Here is a 21,472-nt window from a genome sequence, read left to right on the forward strand (position 1 = left end):
ACTCTGAAGATCTCCATGGAAGGGACCACAGCCTCCCTCCCATATCTCGCACTAATCCAATGGGTCATCACCTCTGACTCGGAGGAATTAATTTCTCAGGCATCCCCAGACTCTCTGTAACTCCAGCCCGTTTCCACTTTGTTCCATCAAAGTGATGATGACTTCCATAGCCTGTTCCCCTGCTTAAGGAGAGTAACCCCTTAGAGTGTCCTCAGTCTTTCAACTTTTAAGCCATTAAAAAACTTTTCTCCTCTTGGGAGTGTGTGTGCACATGTGCCTGCCTGTCTTACCAGAGCCCACATGTTTCCTCAGCAGTGTATCGTATTTGGGGGTTTGTCTCTAACAGAGGCTGGAGAGTTTGGGACATGACAAAAGAAGGGTTGGGGTTGAGCTGAGAGGTTGCAGGTTATACACGGGAGGGTCAGAGTCCCATGTGAACATGAGAGCACTCATGGGGATGAGAGGAAGACGTCTCATTCCTCTCTGTCAATCTCTGCACATCCCTGAACTCATCACCACTGTTTTTTTTTTTTTAATCCCCAGAGGAGAAGAACAAAGAGAAGGAAAAGGGAGACAACAGTACAGACATCACCCAAGGTACTCTGTGTGTAAGAACTGGAGAGTAGAGAGTTCTCATCCTCACTTTCTGTTCTAAGATCCCTTTTCCACCCCAAATCCTATCCAGCCTGTGACAGCCTCCTAGGCCACCAGGTGGCAGAGCCTCCAAGAAATACAGCAGGGCGGAGGCTCCTGGAGTGGTAAGGCCAGAGGCAGCTCGGCTGGGTTCTGGGTGTCCTGTCCAGCCCATAGAATGAAGAATGGGGCTCTCTTGGTGGCTTTCCATATGGCAGAAGGGAGGTGGCAGGAGTCAGGAGTCAGGTCTGGGCATCTGTGAAGCTCGCTCACATCCATCCTGGTCTCCCTGCATGTCTGGAAAGGCGTCCTCTCCTGCCACCTCCCGCTTCCTCCTTGTTTTGACTCTTTCCTCCTGTTGGTCCTGTTTCCTTTTCTTCCTCCCTCTCATCTTTGTTGCTTCTACTTTTCACCCTTTTTCTTCTCCCCTGGCTTTATTCTGTCTTCTTTTGTCTCATTTTCTCCCTTCTCCAGCCTCCCCTCTTATCTTCACTTCTCCTTCACCTCTCATCTCTTTTCCTTTTTTTTTTGGTTTCCACATTTCTCCTTTTTGTTTTCTTTCTCAACTCTTCTGCTCTTTCTCTCCTTTCCCTTTCTCTCAGCCTTCATCCTTTTCCATCCTCCTCTCTTCTCACCTTCCGTCCTGCTCCTGTGTTCCCACCCTAGGAGACCCTTTGCCGATCCACCACTATTTCCATGGCTACCTGGCTGGTTTCAGCGTGCGCTCAGGTCGCCTGGAGAGCCGTGAGGTCATCGAGTGCCTCTATGCATGTCGGGAGGGGCTGGACTATAGGGATTTCGAGAGCCTGGGCAAAGGCATGAAGGTATTGCCCCATCCTCTAGCCCTGTTCTTCCCCGCATGCCCCCCGCCCCTCCCCCTTGCCCTACCCCTCTACCTCTGCTCCCTTCCTCTCCCACCTCCTGGCCCTGCTCTCAGCTGTATCTGTATCTGGGGCCCAGGTCCACGTGAACCCCTCACAGTCCCTGCTCACCCTGGAGGGGGATGATGTGGAGACCTTCAACCATGCCCTGCAGCACGTGGCTTACATGAACACTCTGCGCTTTGCCACGCCCGGCGTCAGGCCCCTGCGCCTCACCACTGCTGTCAAGTGAGTGTTGGGTGGGGCAGGGAAAATCGTTGAGCAGAGCCGGACCCTGTCACAGGTCCTTGGCCTAAGGCATCACTTAGAGCTAGGCATACCTCTTTTGTTTTATGGATGAGGAGACTGGGCCCTCAAATGGAGAGGGTCACAGAGCAATATTGGTAGAAGAGTCTGGACTACACTCAGATTTCTCAACAATCAATACGTTACTCTTTCTACCAAGTCACACTTCTAGGGTTTTCGGGCTTTGATCTCCTTTTTGCCTCTGTGCTGATACGTAAAGTGGGACACAGGATTGGGAGTGGGGAGACCGGACATTAATTCTGACTCAATACGAATTGCTTGGATAACCTTGGGCAAATGGTGAGTCCGGGCTGCTTCACTTGTTTTAATCTTGCTTCACCAAGCTCTTGCAAGGTCACATACGATGACGTAAGTCTAGGGGTTGGCAGTCCTAGGCCAAATCTGGCCTGCTGCCTGTTTTTGTAAATAGTTGTATTGGAACACACCAGTGCCCATTCGTTTGCATATGTCTATGGCTACTTTCACACTGGGATGGCAGAACTGTGGGTAGTTGGGACAGAGATCATATGGCCCCGCAAACAGAACTATCTAATCCTTCATAGAAAAAGTTTGCTGGCCGGCCGTGGTGGCTCACACCTGTAATCCCAGCACTTTGGGAGGCTAAGGCAGACGGATCACGAGGAGTTCAAGACCAGCCTGGCCAACATGGTGAAACCCCGTCTCTACTAAAAATACAAAAATTAGCTGGGCATGGTGGCACATGCCTGTAATCCCAGCTATTCAGGAGGCTGAGGCAGGGGAATCCCCGGAACTTGGGAGGCAGAGGTTTCAGTGAGCTGAGAGCATACCACTGCACTCCAGCCTGGGCTATAAAGTGAGACTCTGTCTCAAAAAAAAAAAAAAAGAAAAAAGGAAAGTTTGCTGACCTCTGAATTCTAAGTGAATGACTTTTGGTGTCTTTAAAAGAAAAACTGTAGATTGATTATTTCAAGGTTTGAGTATATATTACATGTTTAAAAATACAGATCAATTGAGAGGCAATGAAAGTATGATAGTTAAGAGCATAGGGTCTGTTGCTAGCTTTTTGGCACTGGGCAAATGCTATAAAGTAGTGATAGCAATAGAGTAACTCATGGAATTGTTATCATAACTACATGATATAATCTGGATCAAATGCCTAGCAGAGAGCTGATGCTGCTTAAATGCTGGCTATTATTACATGAAGGCATTTTCAACCCTTATTATGGTTTATGGGCTGTTTTTAGGAGATACTGCCATCTAGTGGGTGAATTATATGCTTTAGGAGTCAGGATTTCTGCGTTCCAATCTTGTTACCCCATCCCCCATTCTGCCTCAGTTTCTCTGTGAGCTATCTTCATGAAGATAAACATCCAAAATTTGCCCCTATCCTGGGAGGGGTGGATCTAGAGGGGAGAGCGCTCTGAGCCCTAGAGGGTGACTGGGTGTGATCATCAGGCCTCAGAGTTAGAGCCGTGGAAGGGCCCGGGCCGTGGCTGTTGGGAATTTGCTGGTTCAGGGTATGGAGCTGAAGGTCACAGGCAGATGAGTTAATGTGGGTGCAGCTGATTGCTGAGTATGCACCCCACCATGTCCCAGTCAGAGCGCCAGTTGTTAAAGGGCTGTCATTCAGTTATGACAGGCTTCATCCCTCAGAGGCCAAGGCATTGCCTCGTTCCCTCCAGTGCTCAGGAGCCGTGTCAGAAGGGAGGGCTCTGGTTTGTGGCCTAGGGTGGAGCTCTGCAAGGGGAGTTCCTGCAGGGGGAGGAGATGACATTTTCTTTGCTGAGTGGCTCATCTGAATTCCTCCTATCTTTTTCATGCCCAGGATAGAGGTTTATCCGAGGGCTTGGAACCTGCCTATGAGGAAAGGGGCCTTGATGTTTTCTCTATGAGGTTAAGAAACAGAGTTTACATGTCTCCATATCTAAGGTTACTACATGGTTGGTGCTATCCTTATACTTCCCTGAGGTGATGGGAGGAAATATAGAGGGATATGTGTGCGTGTGTGTGTGTGTGTGTGTGTGCGCGCGCATGCAACAGAGACAGACAGGTACCTAGCAACACTTCCCTTTCCCTGATGCTTCTCCTTGCCCCTGTCCATGTGGCTTTCGTAGCTTCCAGTTTTCAGTTCTTGGACGTCTGTCTATTTAAAGCCAGATTTATGCAGCTATTTGGTCAATGCCTAAATGCAGGTTTTTTTTTTTTTTTTTTTTTTTTTTTAGTATTTTCTTGGAAAGCCCATCTACTTGTGGCATTGACCCCCAAACAGATAGATACCACATCTGTTTCTCTAGTATTGTCCGCTTTCCACAGCTTTTGACTTTCCACCTGCTTCCTGTAGCCTCTATGTAGAAGTTCCGCCAGCACCTCAACCGAATGAGCTAATGCTGAAATAAGCAACTGCAATCCCAAACCAGCCCTCCCCTTGAACTCTCTCTCTAATGATGTCTCTGTCCTTGCAGTCACCCAGAGCTGGAAAGCTCTGAGTCATCTTTGATTCTTCCCTGTCTTATCTTCCACTGCCCATCGGTTGCCAGGTCACCTGGACCCTGCCTCTGTGCTGGTGTCTGAAATCTGTCTCCTCTTTCTTTTGCCGCTGTTACTATTCTAGCCCAGGTCTTATTACCTCTTGTCTGGTCCATTGCCTCCTAACTAGGTGACCTATCTCTAGTCTTCTAATTTTATTTATCCTCCACTCTGAGGCTGGGTGAGTGATCTTTTGAGTTTTCATCATCACACTTCCCTGATGAAAAAGATGTCAGTGGCTTCCTCTTGTCCACTGCATAAAAATGTCAAATGTGCTGGGCGCAGTGGCTCACACCTATAATCCCAGCACTTTGGGAGGCCAAGGTGAGAGGATCACTTGAGGCCACAAGTTTGAGACCAGCCTGGACAACCAACAGGCTGCATGCCTGTAGTCGCAGCTACTCAGAAGGCTGAGGTGGGAGAATCACTTGAGCCCAGGAGTTCAAGGCTGTAGTGAGTCATGATTGCACCACTGCACTCCAGCCTGGGTGACAGAGCGAGACCCTGTCTCTAAAAGGTTAGAGAAAAACAGTCAGATCTTATCATGGCATTTAAAGCCACCAGCCATCTGGCTCCTGGTCGTTCCTGCCTCATATTCCTCTACTCCCCTTAGTAAAGCTTCTCACCATCCACTCTGGGTCAGTACTACCCTCCTTCAAAGGCTAGCTCAGTTGCTACTTTCTCTGATCATTCCTACCTTCCTTCTCCAAGCACCCTCCTCTTATCCTAGCCAGAACTAACCTCTCCCTCCTCTGAACTCTTCTGGTTGTTTGTTCCACTCATATGTCGATGACTATATTTACCTTTGTTTTAACTTTTGTGTGCCATGTCTAATCTCTCTACCAGACCAGCAGTGCCTGTGGGTCAGGCCTCCTGTTCCCCTTGGGATTCCCAGAGCGGCAGCACAGCACAGCATTGCTCATTGCAGGGAGGATGTCTGTTGGAGTCTGTGCCTTCAGGGTCATCTGGGATTGTTTCCCAAGGGGCTTTGCCCTAGGCCTATCTGGATGACAGTGCAGATTGTAATAGCCCCTGCTCCATGTGGCACAGGAACTCAGCACATCGTGGGCATTGGCAGCTTCAGGGGCTCTGAGCTCGTCACGCCTGCTGAGATTATGCCTTCTCCCTTTTTGCTCCAGCATTCAAGCTGGGCATGCTCAGTGACACTAATAATTATAGTTCTCTCTGCAAAATTGTTTCCACTAGCACCAGCATGTGGATCAGAGTCCCTGCTCCTGCATCGCTAACTCCACTGTGAAGTCTGCTTATTCAAATTTACACATAAATTTCCCTGGTGCAAACCCAGGCCCCAAATGGTGCCTGTGGTTTAGTGGAAAGATCAGTGGACTTGGGCCATGTGTGGTGGCACATGCCTGTGGTCCCAGCTACTCAGGAGGCTGAGGCACGAAATCGCTTGAACCCAGGAGGCGGAGGTTGCAGTGAGCTGAGATGACGCTACTACACTGCAGCCTGGGCAACAGAGTGAGACTCTGCAAAACAAAACAAAACAAAAATCAGTGGGCCTGGAAGGAGAAGAATGGTTTAAGCCTTGACTCTTTTGTTTTCTTTGTCTTACTTTTCTTTTTTTTGTTTTTGTTTTTGTTTTTGAGATAGGGTCTCACTCTGTCACCCAGGCTGGAGTGCAGTGGAATGATCTTATTGGCTCACTGCAACCTCTGCCTCCTGGACTCAAGTGTTCCTTCCACCTCAGCCTCCTGAGTAGCTGGGACTACAGGTGTCTGCCACCACACCTGGATAATTTTTGTATTTTTTGTAGAGACGGGGTTTCACTATGTTGCCCAGACTGATCTTGAACTCCTAAACTCAAGGGATCCTCCCGCCTCAGCCTCCCAAAGTGCCAATATTACAGGCATGAGCCACCATGCCCAGCCTGAGCTTTAGGCATTTTACAGCATAGAAATGAAGTTATAATGAAATAATATAGGCCAGGTGCGGTGGCTCACGACTGTAATCCCAGTACTTTGGGAGGCCGAGACAGGCGGATCACCTGAGGTCAGGAGTTCAAGATCAGCCTGACCAATATGATGAAATCCCGTCTCTACTAAAACTACAAAAATTAGCTGGGCGTGGTGGCGTGTGCCCTATAATCCCAGCTACTCTGGAGGCTGAGGCAGGAGAATCGCTTGAACCCAGGAGGCAGAGGTTGCAGTGAGCCAAGATTACACCATTGCACTCCAGCCTGGGCAACAAGAGTGAAACTCTACCAAAAACAAAACAAAACAAAACAAAACAAAAAAACCCAAAAAACAAAAAACAGACAAACAAACAAAAGAAATAATATGGGAAAAATACTTCATAAACAGGCAAGGGCTATTGATTGTGAGGTGTTGTTATTACTGGTAAAAGGTGGGGCTAAATGTGATCCTGACAGCATCACTCCTGAGCAGCTGTACTGTTGGTTGGTCTGGCTCAACGGAGTCCTCTAGGGATAGCTTGTCCTGGTGCCTGGATCCTAAAGCTTCATGAGACGGTGGATCTAGGTCCAAGGTGGCCAGATGATCTCACCTACCAAAGTGTGTTTCCCTGCTATTGAAGGGAATGAAAGACACACGAAAGAGGAGGATATCCTTTGATAGATGTCCACTCTCTACTTTTATTGTTGAATAATTTGGGGCGCATATGTGCTAGATAGTATACTGTTCCCATGTATTTTTAAACTCCTGGATAAAGAACCGTGTGTGTATATATACATGTTTGTCAGTTCAGTTTGCTTTATTTTTCATTAAAATAGCATTTATAGGTACTCCAGAATCCTGGGGTAGGGCGTTGATGGTGTGATCACACCCACAGGTTGGGGTTACCTGACTTTCTGTCCTCAACATTTTCCTTAGTGACATCCTACCAGGAAAGGATATGTCCCCCTTCAACTGCTATGGGGGTTGGGGTGCAGAGGCATGACCCCCTTTCTTCCCTTGCCCCTCCCTGACATGAGATGCTCTATGATAGAGGTAGCTGGGGCAGGGAGTGAAACAGAATGTAGGTTTTCAGGGAGGAAGTGTTGGGGTCACATGCTGCTTCTCCTCCTTTCTCACATAGATGCTTCAGTGAAGAGTCCTGTGTGTCCATCCCTGAAGTGGAGGGCTATGTGGTGGTCCTTCAGCCCGATGCCCCCCAGATCCTGCTGAGTGGCACTGCCCATTTTGCCCGCCCAGTCGTGGACTTTGAGGGAACGGAGGGCGTCCCTTTGTTCCCTGATCTTCAAATCACCTGCTCCATTTCCCACCAGGTGGAGGCCAAAAAGGATGAAAGTTGGCAGGGCACAGGTAAGGATGACTCCGGGCAGTAACACCATCCAGAGAACCAGCCAGTGTCTGAAGCCAGAGTGCGGGAGAACTCCTGGGGCTAGAAGCAGAAAGTGACTCCACCCTGTGTTTGTCTGACTAAACAACTTCCCTTTAAGAAGGAGAGCAAGCGGGAAACCCATGGGTGGAAATGAATTGCTGCATAATGATACTCTTGAAAATGGTGCTGCTTTCCCTTTCCCTGATCCTGGAAAGGGAGAGAGAGTGGTGGTGAGGGGATGGCTGGGGCTCAGAACCTCTGTGGGCCCTTTGGCTCTGACCCAGACCCTGCTCTCCCCAACCCAGTGACAGACACTCGCATGTCGGATGAGATTGTGCACAACCTGGATGGCTGTGAAATTTCTCTGGTGGGGGATGACCTGGACCCCGAGCGGGAAAGCCTGCTCCTGGACACGACCTCCGTGCAGCAGCGGGGGCTGGAGCTCACCAACACATCTGCCTACCTCACCATTGCTGGTAAGTGGGGCCTGAGGGCCTGTCCGCTGTGTGTGTGGGCCCCTCCTGAAAAGTAAGGGCCTGGGAAGCCCAGAGGGTCCTTCCTCCAGGTCCGGGGATGTGGACAAGTGCCGTTTTGCATTTTCCTAGCCTGGAAGATCCTCTGGCTTTGATTGTCCCTAGAGGGGGTGTGCTGGGTTTAGGCTCCGAATGCTTCTCTCTTCCTGCTCCTCTGCATAGCCTAGCTCACCTCCACTTCTGGTCCCACTCCTGTTTCCATTCAGGCTTCTCTCCTTCCTCTCCTCCTTCGACTCATCTCTGCCCAGCTTTCTAACCCTCTAACTGTTTGTTACTGGTGATCTCTGTTGTACCGCTCTCTCATCTCACGTGCACACCAGAGCTTTACAAGAAGTGCTCATCTCTTAGTGAATAGTGGGAGGGATGATTTGGTAGTTTCCAAAGGAAGCCAGGAGGGAGAATGGAGAAGGTGGAGATAACCAGTTCCCTTCTATTTCCACTCCTTTCCAGGGCTCACTGAGGACTTCTGTGTCTTCCTCTTTCTCAGATTCCCTCCTGCTTGCCATCTCGCTTTCTGTCTTTCAGGATGTCTTTATCTCCTTCTTTCCATTCCTCCTCAGAACCTACAGAGCAGGAAACGGAGCCTTGATGTCTCCATCCTAGTTAGGCAGAGCGGGCAGGGATGGAGGGGAGCATCTCTCCCTTTGACCTCAGGTCGCACTTCTGCAGAGATGGGGCTGACCCGCTCTACAGCTTGTGTGGTGTCAGCTGGTGGGAGTCCAGGAGAGAGGGTCCTGCCCAGGTCCTGCCTCCACTGGACCTGCCCTGAGGTGCTTCCTCATCTCCAGGGGTGGAGAGCATCACTGTGTACGAAGAGATCCTGAGGCAGGCTCGTTATCGGCTGCGACACGGAGCTGCCCTCTACGCCAGGAAATTCCGGCTTTCCTGCTCGGAAATGAATGGCCGTTACTCCAGCAATGAATTCATCGTGGAGGTACCTAGAGAGTCTCCTTCCTTCCGCAGTTACCCACCCCCAGAAAGGAGCTGAGGTGGCATGGACTCAAAATGTTAGCTGGTGGGCATGGACATGGCAGTGTGGAGGGCTGCTGGACCCTGCGGTGGGTGGAGAAGAAGGCGATGGGGGCAGTAGTTAGGAGATGGGGCTGGGCTCTAGAGAAGTGGGGAGGACCTGGGAGAAGCATGTGTGCCCATGGAGGCCTCCCTCTGCCCAGGTCAATGTCCTGCACAGCATGAATCGGGTTGCCCACCCCAGCCACGTGCTCAGCTCCCAGCAGTTCCTGCACCGTGGGCACCAGCCCCCGCCTGAGATGGCTGGACACAGCCTGGCCAGCTCCCACCGAAACTCCAGTACGTAAGCCTGGTGGGGCTGGGCAGGGAGGGGAAGGTGGCAGGTGAGTGGGTTGGGACAAGTATCCTCCCCTCCACCTGTGGGAGAGGACAAGGGGGGTGGAGCAATGGGTTCTGTTCCCCTGTGATACCTGCCTTAGTTGACAGCTACGGACCAATCCCTCTCTCCCTTTGGATCACTCACTTTCCCTTGTGAAGAACATGAGCCTTGTGTCATTGTAGGGGTGCTTATTCCTGGGATCATAAAGTCAGTGTGGGTTTAGAAGTGTTCGTTTTTCCTGATGATGCCTCCTTCCCCAGCCCCAAGCAATATCAAATTAGCCCTGGACCTAGGATCCTCTGTGGTGAAGCTATCAAGCATTTACTAAGCACCTACTGTGTACTAGCACTGTCCTAAGATGATCTAAATGATTTATAGGATAGATACAGTCCCTATCCCCAAGGAGAGAATTGGTACTATTACATGTAAAATTCTGTGCTATGTGTGCAGTCACAAGAATATTTCTAAAAAATATATGCAAATATGCAAAGCATTACATTCAGATGGAGTGCTGCCCTTCAAAGCTGCCCTTCAAAGCAACCTGGCCATGGTCCCAAAGGTTCCCAGTCATGGTCCTTTACCAATGGTGCAATTTTATTTTCAACTTTTGAGTTGCATAATTGTAGAAAAACCAGAAAATAAATATCAAATATTTCTTTTAAAGAAGAAAAATCAGGCCAGGCACAGTGGCTCACGCCTGCAATCCCAACACACTGGGAGGCTAAGGTGGGAGGATCACTTGAGCCCAGGAGTTTGAGACCAGCCTGGGCAACATAGTGAGACTCTGTCTTTACAAAAAACTAAAAAAAATTAACTGGGCATGGTAGCACTTGCCTGTAGTCCTAGCTACTTGGGAGGCTGAGGTAGGAGGATCTCTTGGGCCTGGGAGGCTGAGGCTACAGTGAGCCATGATCACACCATTGCATTCCAGTCTGGGAGACAGAGCAAGACTCTGTGTCCAAAAAAAAAAAAAAAGAAGATGACGAAGAAAAATCAGCCATAATTTCATCAGAGAGGAAACCACTGATAATATGAGATTTTCTGTTCCAGTCTTTTTTCTATGCCTAATTTTTCCTTTTTATAGAGTTAGGATTAACCTATTTTGTGACCTGATATTTACACTTCATATTATAAAACAAGTATTCTCCCACGTTATTAAAAATCGCTACTGATGCTGATGTTGTTGAAAGTGATTTTTGGAACCCCTTCTTAGAATTGCTTTCAGAGCCCATTTATGAGGTGCATTTATTTTTGTTATTTTTTGGACATAACTTGCTTTTGACCCTGTTCAGTGTTACTCAACTTCATCATCCACTTTTGCCAAAGTTGGCTCTGGATATAGTTCTAAGTTTTTAAACATTAAACCCACTCTCAAAGGCCATAGATTGGTCACCTTTGAAAAAAGTCAAAAGGTTGTGCCACAGGCTCTTAAGGCGATTCTCAAAGGATTCCACGAGTACTTTCCTGGAAGAAGTTCGTGGTCTGTGAATACTACGTGAAAGTACAGAGCTTATTTCAATGTATGTGATGGTAATAATAGTTATAACAAACACAGGGTGCTCTCATCATGTGCCAGGCACCGTGCTGGGGGATTACGCATATTAACTCATTTAGCCATCATAAACAACCAGTGAAATGGGTACCAGAATTATCCCCTTTACAGGCAAGGAAACAGAGGCACAGAGAGTTCAAGTGCCTTACCCAAGTTCACACAGCTAGAAGTAAGTGGAGCCAGGATTTAAATCCAGGAGGCATGATTTCAGTCTGTGCACTAACCATGGCCCTCACCCCTCTCGCCAGATGTTGGATGCTTTAAAAAAGATTAGTCTGGTAACTTTAGAGTTGTACATAATTAGGGGGAGCCCCTGAGGGGCTTCCCAGGGTTTTCTGACAGAGGCCAGCTCTTCTGATGCCCCCAGGGATTCAGTCTGGCTTCCTCTCCTCCTGCAGCGGCCACCACCTACGCTGTCTCTTATGTTTTCTTTTTTCTGGGACTGGCTCCCTTCTTCCTTGCTTTCTCTGAAAACAACTGCAGAGGTTTTTGGGATGGGGAGACAGGGTCTTGTTCTAGGCTGGAGAACAGTGGTAATCATAGCTCACTAAAGCCTCAAACTCCTGAGCTCAAGCAATCCTCTTGCCTTAGCCCCCCGAGGAGCAGATGCATGCCACTATGCTGGCTATTTTTAAGATTTTTTTTATAGAGACAAGGTCTCACTTTGTTGTTCAGGCTGGTCTTGAACTCCCGGGCTCAAGCACTCATCCTGGCTCAACTTCTGAAGTGCTGGGATTACAGGTGTGAGCCGCCGCATGTGGACTTGCAGAGGCCTTTTTCAATGTTCTACTGTGATTCACTATAGCAAGCAGGTGGAAGTGAGGATTTGCGGGGAATATAAGGCATAACCAAGCTGCAAAGATTCAGAGAAGTTTCACACAGTATTTAGTCAATGGAGACATGTTAGCAAACCAAACCTATTTATTTCAAATAAACTCTTGAGGCCAGCTATGTATTTTTTTTCCTTCTTGTGATTCCATAGCACTTTCTCCAGTTCTTTCATTGGGGATCATTCCACTCAATCTTTTCTGGGTTGGATACCAGGTCCTGCTACTCTGATTAGGCTCAAGGTAGATAGGGGTGCTGCCCAGCCTGGTGAGACTCTCGATCCTTACTTTCTTTGGTATAAGGCCCGAGGTGAGGGACTTCTTGTTCTAAGAGCCCAGCACCTTCTCCCCTGAGTGTCCAGCTGCCCTGCATGGGCTGGCCTGGCGGGCAGCGCTTCTCACCCCTCGGCCCCTGGAGCAGTGTCTGCACATGGCACCCTTTCACCTCCCCACAGTGAAGCCCAGTCTCCCCATCCTTTGTTCTGAGCTCATGTCCAGGCTGATCAAGCTTCCCTCAGATTTCAGTTGAGAGCAGCAGTTTTCCTTTGCTTCTTCTCTTATTTTGGCCTGAGAAGGACACAGAGTTCATAGCTTCCCTGAGGGCACTGGTGATTGGCATGCCTGAGCTGACAGGCCGTTCATTGCATAAAACCTCTTCTATATACCTTTTCTGTCTCCGCAAGCTGCTCCCTCCCTTTCACCTACAAGTGCCGAGTGGTGTTGCAGAATTGTGGTTTCACAATATCAAACCATTCTGAACATGCAGAAGCAGTGAGAGGCGCGATCTCCTCCAGTGGCACAGAGGCCCATCGCTCTAAATCTCCTGAGTGCACCAGAGAAAGAGAGACCAATGTGAACTGGAACCAGTGTAAACTGGAACAGTCAGGGGAGATTTTACGGCACATGTAGAGTTTGCATTTGGACCTGAAGTGTAGAAGGGAGTTTTGGATGGGCGTGAGAGAGAATGAGAATTTGAGAACTGGGGGTAGATGGGTGGTTGGGAGTGTTTACGGTTAGAGAGAATAAGGTTGGTTAAGAAGAGTGAGCCAGGATGATGAGGGTATTGTGCATCTACTCATATCAAATTTTGATGCCTGCCAGAATCACCTGGGGAGCTTTAAAAACTCTTGGCACCTAAATCACACCCTAGAATGTCTAGCGGGTGGGAGCCATGTATCAGTGGTTTTTAAAAATCCCATGTGATCTTTAAAAGTTTGGGAATAATTTTCCTCCTTTGTTTCCTACAAGTATCTGAAGCTTTGCAGAGTTAGAAAGCAATAGGACAGAAAGAAAATGAATGAGGAAGTAAGGAGGAACAGGTAATGATGAAATAAAGATCAAATGAAGCCAGGGAATAAAGTCAGCTCATAACATGCATACTATGAGATGCCGTGCAGTTGCTACCATGGGCCGGAATTTTGACTCTGAGCTTCTTTGAACTAAAGCAAAAGGAAACCTGAGCAGTTCTGAAAGCCATGATGGAGCCAAACGCTATTTCATGAAAAGCCCCGGGACTGTGAGCAGAAAGAAATCTCTCCCAGGGCTCTTCGTAGAGGGCACCGTGTGGAGCTGTGGGCAGGGCTTCCAACAGTGTCCTCGCAATCCCACAGGCCATTTGCTAAGTCACCCCTTGTGTCGGCTCTGGAGGTCATTCAAGGCTGGAATTAACTGCTCACATCTTATGTAACAAGAAAAGTTGACCGTACTTCTTAAATCCTTGATTTTTATCTGTAGCTGATTTAAAAATCCTCCCATCTCCCTGGGCTGCTGACTCATCTTAAACTAATTAACCAGACTTGTCTGCTTGTAGATACAGTGTCTGCATTTTGTCTTTCCTGTGGTCATTTCTTATTGTTCTGGCAATCAACTTGTCATTTCCTTCATTAGGCCAGGAGCTCGGAGGGACACTGCGTTGATTAAGGCACAAACCAGCTTTAGCTCATCACCATTGTGTACTTACAGCAAGTTCACCTGCTTTGGCCTCCACTGTGAGGCTGGGGTCACCACTCCTTCTAGAGCCTAGGCTTAGCCACCGGGCCCATCTGCCAGTGGAGGCACTGCCCCTGGGTCTGGTCTGTTGACATGGAGACCTGAGAGGCACTATTTTCTGCCGATGGGCAGAAGAGGCAGCTCTGTCCCCTCCTCCCTCATCCCCTGTTCCCAGGCAGTTGGGAAATACTGATCCAGCCAGTCCTGTCTTCACCTTGGAACCAGTGTCGAGGGAGTGTGCCCCAGCAGAGTCCGTTCTAATTGGCTAGTGGCCTCAAGTGGGCTGTGGGTCGGGTCAGGATGGGGACCAACTTGGCAGACAGCCATCAGGGCGGCCTCAGGGAGGTGTGTGGCCTGCCCAGGCAGGGCGTTCTCCACACACCTGCTTGGCCCTCGCATGCGTGGCAGCGGAGTGTGCTGGCTGCTGGGGAGGGGGCGCTGCAGCAGGGTGTGTGTGTGAGCGTGGGGGAGCTCCTGGGCCATGTACTTCCCTACGCTCTGCTCTGTCTATTGACACATGAGTCTCGGGCTGTAGGTAATTTGGGGACGGGGCTGGGATGTGATGTGTGCATGTTTCTAGGAGCTTGCTTGTGTGATTGCCGGTCTCTGTGTGTGTTTGGGGCACACATACATGGAATAGTCCCTCAGCAACGGGACTGCCCAGGGAGAAGCCGTGTGCATGCATGGTGGGCAGGGGTGTGCACCCATGTGGGGAGTAGTGACCCAGCTGCCCGTAAGGGCCCTGGGCTTGGGGGTGCATGTGTGGGGTCTCTACCTCCACCTGCTGTCCCTGGGGCTGCGGGCTTTCCTGCTTTGCTTCCTTGTGCTTCTCCGAGAGCTGTGTGTGCATGTGCAGGAAGCAGGCAGGGCTGTGCTCACGGTGGCTCGCTCTGTGGCCCTCACGGCCCACGTCTGTAGTGTCTACGTCTTCCTTCAGGGGGCTGCCTGGTCTGCCCAGCTGGTGGGGAGCTGGGTGACGCTGCACATATGGCTCTGCTGTGCCTTACTGGAGACCCTCAGATGCGTTCCTTTACCCCCGCTGTGTGAGCAGGCGGCCAGGTGGCTGGTGTGGGCCGGCATGCAGGCTGGCAGAGGCCTGGCTCGGGTGTGGGGTGTGGCGATCTTTGTGCAGCTGTGTGCCCACACGGTCTTCCTGAGCATGTACCTGTGCATGCACATGTGCTTTGCCGCCATCAGCTCTCAGGTCCGTGTGAGAGTGCACGTGCCGTTCTGTGTCTCACTGCCTTTGAAGGTCCATGCCCCTCTGAACCTGGGCATCAAAGTGGGGCTGCAGGGCCGGAAGCATGGCAGAGCCATGGGGGAGGCAGGTACGCCTCAGGGGGAGATGTTGGGGAAGCAGGAACCCCAGATGTCCAGGAGCCCCAAGCCGACCAGGAGAAGGGAGGTGTCACGGAATGAGCTCAGCCCAGGTGGGTAAGGGAAGGGGCTGCTCTGTGCCCCTTGGACTTGTCCCCAGCCTCAGGTGCTAGTGCCCTCTTCCTGCAGCCAGGCCAGGCTTGGAGCTGCGTCTCCTCCTGCACAGCCAAGCTCATGTAGGGGTCCCGCCCCTCCCTCACTGGGCACTGGCACCTCTTTCCTAGGCTGAGTGGTCTCTGGGGAAGGCACAGGTGGAATGACAGGGGCAGATTCCAGTCCTTGCCCTCTGTCCTGTGCGAATAGGGCTGTTCATGACAGTGTTGGGTTGAGAGTCTTTTTCCCCTGCTGCCCTTGCCTGTCTGTACACCTGCCACCCTCTGTGTTTGTCCCTTTACCTTGCAGCAGCTCCCTTCCTCCCCTCTCGTCTCCTGCCCTTCCTGGCGGGCTGTTTCTTGTCTGGCTTCTCCAGGTGTTCCTCTCTTCTCGGCCACTGTGGGTTCTGCCCTGGGACTCCTTCAGCCTGGGCTGCCTCTTTTCCTCCCCAGCCCCCTGTCTGAGTGCCCCCAGGTGCGCCTGGTCACGTTCTGCTCACCCCCCCCCGCCGCACTCTCTCTGCAGTGATTCCCAGCGCCGCGACCCTCATCATTGTGGTGTGCGTGGGCTTCCTGGTGCTCATGGTCGTCCTGGGCCTGGTGCGCATCCATTCCCTTCACCGCCGCGTCTCAGGGGCTGGCGGGCCTCCAGGGGCCTCCAGTGACCCCAAGGACCCCGACCTCTTCTGGGATGACTCAGCTCTCACCATCATTGTGAACCCCATGGAGGTGAGAGGCCGGGGAAGGGGGTTCTGTAGGGTCAAGACTGTGGAGCACACACTGGGAGAACTCCTGAGGAGGGGCAGGCCCCGGTGGAGGCTGTTCGCAGAGCTGCAGTGAGCAGGAGGGAGAGAGGTTCAGGCAGGGAAGGGGGTGCAAAGGGCATAAGGGGACCGAGGGAAGTGTGGTCCCTGAAAGAGAGGCTGGGGTGTGTGCAGGCCATTGATCCCTTCTCCTCTCTGTTCCCGCCCTCCAGTCCTACCAGAATCGGCAGGCCTGTGTGGCAGGGGCTGCCGGGGGCCAGCAGGAGGGCGAGGACAGCAGTGACTCGGAGGTGGCCGACTCCCCCAGCAGCGACGAGAGACGCATCATCGAGACCCCCCCACACCGCTACTGAGGCCGACACCTCTCCCCACGCAGAGGGAGAATTCTGCCCTGGTGAAACAGACACTCCAGACGTGGGAGAAGGACCTTCTGGGAGAACAGAGACCAAGAGGGAGAGAGGCTTCAGAACCAGTCCTCCTTTCGTCTCAAAACCCCAGCGGGCCCTCTGGAGTCTGCCCTGCCCCTCCCCTAGCCCCCCATCCCTCGCCTCTGGGCTGTCATGCTCCTGGTGTGCCCCTTGCACTGGGGCTGGCTGGGTTGGAAAGTGGGCTGGACTTCAGTTGCCTTTCTACCCCCAATGGCATCTGCCCCCTTAGCAGTCACTGTGTTGGGGAGAGGGTGACGATTGCAATGGCTGGGGCTGGAGCTGGGAGTGGGATTGAAGGAAACCCTCTCCTCTCCCCTTCCCTTCTCTCTCCTGTCCATGGGAAGCTTCTCTCCCTCTGCAGCGCTCCCTGAGCTGGGCCGTCGTCCCTGCTTCTCTTATGATCGCCCCACCTCGTTTCCATTTCAGTCTGGGGACCCCGCTTCTCCTTCCTTTCCAACTTCCTTCCTTTCTTGTCCTGTTTCCCTTCCTGCCCTTGCAGTCCTGAGGTCCTGCAGCCCTGGCCCCTCCTCTGTGACCTGGTGTGGCCAAGTTGCGGGGACGGGAGGGGATGTGGGGGCCCCAGGTGTATATATATAATGTATATTTTTTCAGTGTTGTCGTGAGTGCAGCCCGTGTTCCCGTGTGCAGCTCACGGCCTTGTGTGTGTGTGTGTGTGTGTGTGTGTGTGTGTGTGTGTGTGTGGCATCGTCATGTCCTGGGGCAGGGGCGGGGGGATGGGTGTGGTGAGGGAACGGACATATCCTAGGGTTTTCAAATAAAACAATCAGGAAAAAAAAAGCTCTGTGAGGTGTCTCCTGCCTGCCTGGTCCTGTGTGGGCGTGACGGAGGCTCTGAGGCCTCAGGGGCTGTTTTGGTCTCTGCGCAGGGCTGAAGTGAGGTGGGCAGGGCTGGTGATCTTGAGGGCCTGACCGGGTAAGTCCTCAGGATGCCAGATCACCTGGAAAGTAAGCTAGGCAGAAGGTTCCCACGCCCCCTTCCTTCAGTACCCCCTGGAAAAGTATAGAAGATTCAGGGAATCTTCTATAGCCCAGTGCCTTGTAGGGGTGCTGCCAACCCCACCCCACAACTTGGAACATATTGCCTGTGCACACGGGCTCCCTGCTGGGTGTCCCCAGGGAGAAGGCAGGCAACCCTGATATTTGTACCAAAGGGATCTAGAGACTGTTCCCAGGCTGAGCCTTCCCTGCTGGCCAAGGTTCAGACCCAGGGGATATCTGCCTTCCTTGCCCATGTCCTCGTGGCCACCTCACATGGCTGCTGAATGGCCTCAGCCCTCTCCACGCTGGCCCAGCCCCTGGCCTGACAGCAGGCAGAGTCTGGCCCTTCCGCAGCCTTTTGGGCCACTAGTTCTCTGACCCAGGTCTTACTTAACCCGCAGGTGATAAAGGATGGTAACCCGAAGGGGTTATTTCAGAAGAGTGAACTGCTGGTGGGAGCATCCCTCCGGTGCTGTCCTGGCCCAGGAAATACCAGGGATCCAAGTCTTAGTTCCTTCCTGCAGCATGAGGGGGTAGGGCATCCTTAGGCTCTTCCTGGTTCTCTGCGGTTGCCTGTAGCGCAGCTGGGGTGGAGGTGGGTGTTCCGCCTGACGCCTGTTCTGATATCTATGAGGTACCATTGTCCTTGCCCATGGCTGCAAACTCCCAGCTGTGTGTTGATGCCTCCATATTTTTATCTCCCACCTGGATCTCTCTCCTAACTCATATTTGCAACTACCTATTGGCATATTCACTTGCCCTTCCTGTGCCTCAGACTCCACCTTTCCCCAACTTCTCTGTGACCTATCCCTATCACCTTTCACCCATTTGCCTATGCCAGAAATCTGAGAGTCAGCCTAGATTCCTCCCTCTCCCTCAACCCGATGGCCAAATGGTGACGAAACCCTGTTGTTCTTACCCCTTAAAATCTCTCCAATAGGTCTTTTGCTTTCTATTCCCCCTATCGCTGCTGCTGCCTTGACCCGCACCTTCTGCGTTTTTGCCTGGTCTGTGGCAAGAGCCTCCCCCCTGCCCTCCACCTGCCTCCCCCCTGCCCTCCACCTGCCTCCCCCCTGCCCTCCACCTGCCTCCCACCTGCCCTCCACCTGCCTCCCACCTGCCCTCCACCTGCCTCCCACCTGCCCTTCACCTGCCTCCCCCTGCCCTTGTCTCCTGTGCCTTGCTCCACTCCAACCCGTCCTCAACTCTGGATCTCAGTGGCCTTTCTCAAGTGCAACTCCGTTTGGACCACTCTCCGGTATAGCAACTTTCCTACCTCCTTGACAGGCCTGGGTCGCGTCCCGACGCCTTAGCTCCTTAACCCAGATGGAGCAGGTCCTGCCTTCCTCCTTCTCTGGCCTCTTTGCAGCTACCACCCCTGCACCCCTGCGGTGGGGTCACAGACATCATGTATGCTTCCCACACGCACCCTGCTCTTTCTCGCCTCTGTGTCTGCAGGTATTGTTCCCTCTCCCTGGCATGTCCCTTACCCATTGTGTGCCCCGCCAGTCTTCTACTATTACTGAAGACCCGGTTCAAGAGTTGCCTCTTCCAGGAGTTCTGCTGTGCTTCGGGACCGCTTGTTCATGCCTCCATGATGGTAGTGACTACAAAGCTGTGGGACATGTCTGTCTCCCCACAGATTCTTTGTATCCCCAGCAACTTGCATAGGGCCTGGCACACAGTAGGGGCTCAGTCAGTGGTGACTGAGGTGATGTGTATGACTCTCAGACTCAGGGAAGACTCACTGGTAGGAAGAGAGAGGAGACCTCCATTGGTGGCCCACGGCATGGGAGGTCCAGGGGCTGAGCATGGCCAAGCAGACGCCCTGCAGTGGCCTCTCCGGTAGTCCAGGTCTGATAGACACCAAGCTGATGCTCCGGGGTCTGTGGTAATACTGCATGGAAGGCCGCCTTGCCTGTCTGCCTAGAGTCTTCCAGAGGCTCGAAAGATCACAGACTTCAGACATCTGAGAGCTTTGGTTCTCAAAGGGGCTTGAAGGAGAGTTTTTATTAATAGTTGGTGTCCTGAATTTCAGTGGGTGAAGTTCAGCCCCCTCCTCCTTCTTGTCATCCTCTTAGTCCTCACCTACCCTGTCTCAGAGATACAGTTTCCCATGAAGAGGAGCAGACGCCAAGTGGCTTCTACTATTTTTGTGTTTGTCCTTGGAGCCCCTACACTGTTGTTGAGACTTGAGGCTCGGGGGTCCTTATTCACCTCTAGCTCAAGCCTCAGGGGTAGTGGCCATGGGTGAGAAGGCAAGTTTGCCATGAACTCTGCTTCCCTCTTGATGTACACACCCCTGCAGACTGCCACAGAGTAGCATATGTCCTTCTCTTAGCGTCTGCCCAGCCTCGGCTTGACTCTTGGCCTTCCTGGATTGGTTGCCTCTGGGGCTGGACATGGTTTTTCTCTTAAATGCATCCACTCTACCTGAGATTCCTGGAAACTCTCTCCAGAATCAGAAGCCCTGACCACTGATTATTTCTGCTGGTGTAACCTTTCCTGGCCCTCCTCTTCACCCTCAGTGTTTGACGCCCAGGTCTTGGCCCATGGTTAGCACATCTCCCTGTGTGACTACTGGGCCCATCGAGATGTTACCTGGGGTGGGGGTATACATGGGCACCAGAGGCCTGGAGAAGACCATGAATTCCTTGTGCCACCACATGCCCTGAACCTCTGCTGTCACTTGCTGACTTCCTTCCCTCTCTCAATCTCTGCCCCTCTCTGACGCGCACACTCACACACACACTGCGCAGGGATCAGGTTTGGGGCAGGAGGCCAGCTCCAGCGACGCAGGGAAAGGGCAGCAGGGAGGACTCTGCGTGAGTTTTTATTTTATGGCTCAAGATCTCCTGGAAAGATGTTTCCTAACCTCCCTCCAAGAAGCTGGCAAAGCCTGGAGATATCAGGCCCGGGGCAGAGTTTCCAATTCACCTATTCCCAATTTAATTTGAAACAGCAAACACATTTCCCTTGGCATCACTCGAATCGTTCTTTCCGCAATGGAAGGCTGTTTTCCTCTCAAGTCCACGCTCCACAATGAAAATTAATTAGCTTCTCTAAAGGTGCATGACGAAAAGCATGTCCTTGAGGAAAAGCGATGCTCTAGAGGCAACTATGTTAACCACCAGTTCAAGAACAAAGTGTGTCCTTCTTCCTGTCACCAAACCGGAGTCCTGGAAATTCACTTTTGTGCCGTCAGAGCAGCTGGACACAAATGCACTGGCGGTGCGCAGAGGTGTGGCTCTACCCACTTCCAAAGTCTGCACTCCATCCTGCAGCCTTTGGGCTGATGCACCTTCACCCTGGGGGCTTCACTGGGGTGGGCCTGGAAGGTCACATGTGCTCCTAGCCTTCTAGGTACTGTGGGATAGTTCACGTTCCCTTCAGATTTTAGGTCCGTGTCAGGGACTCCCCAAAGTAGATGCTCTATATCCCCAGACCTACCCCAACTAGGAGCTCTTCTGGACTGTGTGTGGAGCCGGTGAACCTTTCAGACTCTGGGGTGTTTCCCCGAGATGTCCATAAGCGTGAATTGGAGATGAGTGTGTCCATTAGGTTCCTTTGTGCAGTTTCCTAAACTCCCCAGCAACCTGCGGAGGCTCTCAGTGTGCTCCCTCTGGCGGCCTCCCGGGAGAAAGGAAGAACAGGAGGAAGGCAGACAGGTGTGGAGAGAGCTGGGTGAGCCCGGGCAGGTGGGCGTGTCTGACAGGCAGCGAGGAGGAGCTGACGCGCCTACCTCCACGGTGCTGGCGTCACTGCCTCTGCTGCGGCACCACGCTGCGGAGCACTTAAAATACTCACGTCCTACAGGAAGAGGACAGATGAGGCTCTAAATTTAGCGACAGTGGGTAGGAGAGGGGGAATGAAGACTCCGGGTTGGAGGGGAGCTGGCGTTGTCAGAAAAGGAGTAGGAATCCTGTATTTCCTGGGTGGGGATTCTAATTCATA

The 21,472-nt window shown here is 51.9% G+C and overlaps 1 protein-coding gene across 2 annotated transcripts in view; it reads left to right on the forward strand.

Annotated features, from left to right (window-relative positions):
* CLSTN3 (calsyntenin 3) overlaps window positions 1-17,308 on the forward strand; it is a 29,123-nt gene extending 11,815 nt beyond the window's left edge. For both annotated transcript variants that reach the window (XM_011983061.1, XM_011983060.1), the window contains 9 exons: window positions 544-597; window positions 1,300-1,457; window positions 1,594-1,742; window positions 7,365-7,591; window positions 7,916-8,086; window positions 8,932-9,077; window positions 9,316-9,451; window positions 15,855-16,057; window positions 16,305-17,308. In XM_011983061.1, coding sequence (XP_011838451.1) covers window positions 544-597; window positions 1,300-1,457; window positions 1,594-1,742; window positions 7,365-7,591; window positions 7,916-8,086; window positions 8,932-9,077; window positions 9,316-9,451; window positions 15,855-16,057; window positions 16,305-16,445 — 1,385 coding nt within the window. In that variant the 3' untranslated portion in view covers window positions 16,446-17,308. The remainder of the gene's footprint in view (window positions 1-543; window positions 598-1,299; window positions 1,458-1,593; window positions 1,743-7,364; window positions 7,592-7,915; window positions 8,087-8,931; window positions 9,078-9,315; window positions 9,452-15,854; window positions 16,058-16,304) is intronic.
* Window positions 17,309-21,472: the final 4,164 nt, after the last annotated feature.

Source organism: Mandrillus leucophaeus, unplaced genomic scaffold, assembly GCF_000951045.1.
Source record: "Mandrillus leucophaeus isolate KB7577 unplaced genomic scaffold, Mleu.le_1.0 Scaffold245, whole genome shotgun sequence".
NCBI lineage: Eukaryota > Metazoa > Chordata > Mammalia > Primates > Cercopithecidae > Mandrillus > Mandrillus leucophaeus.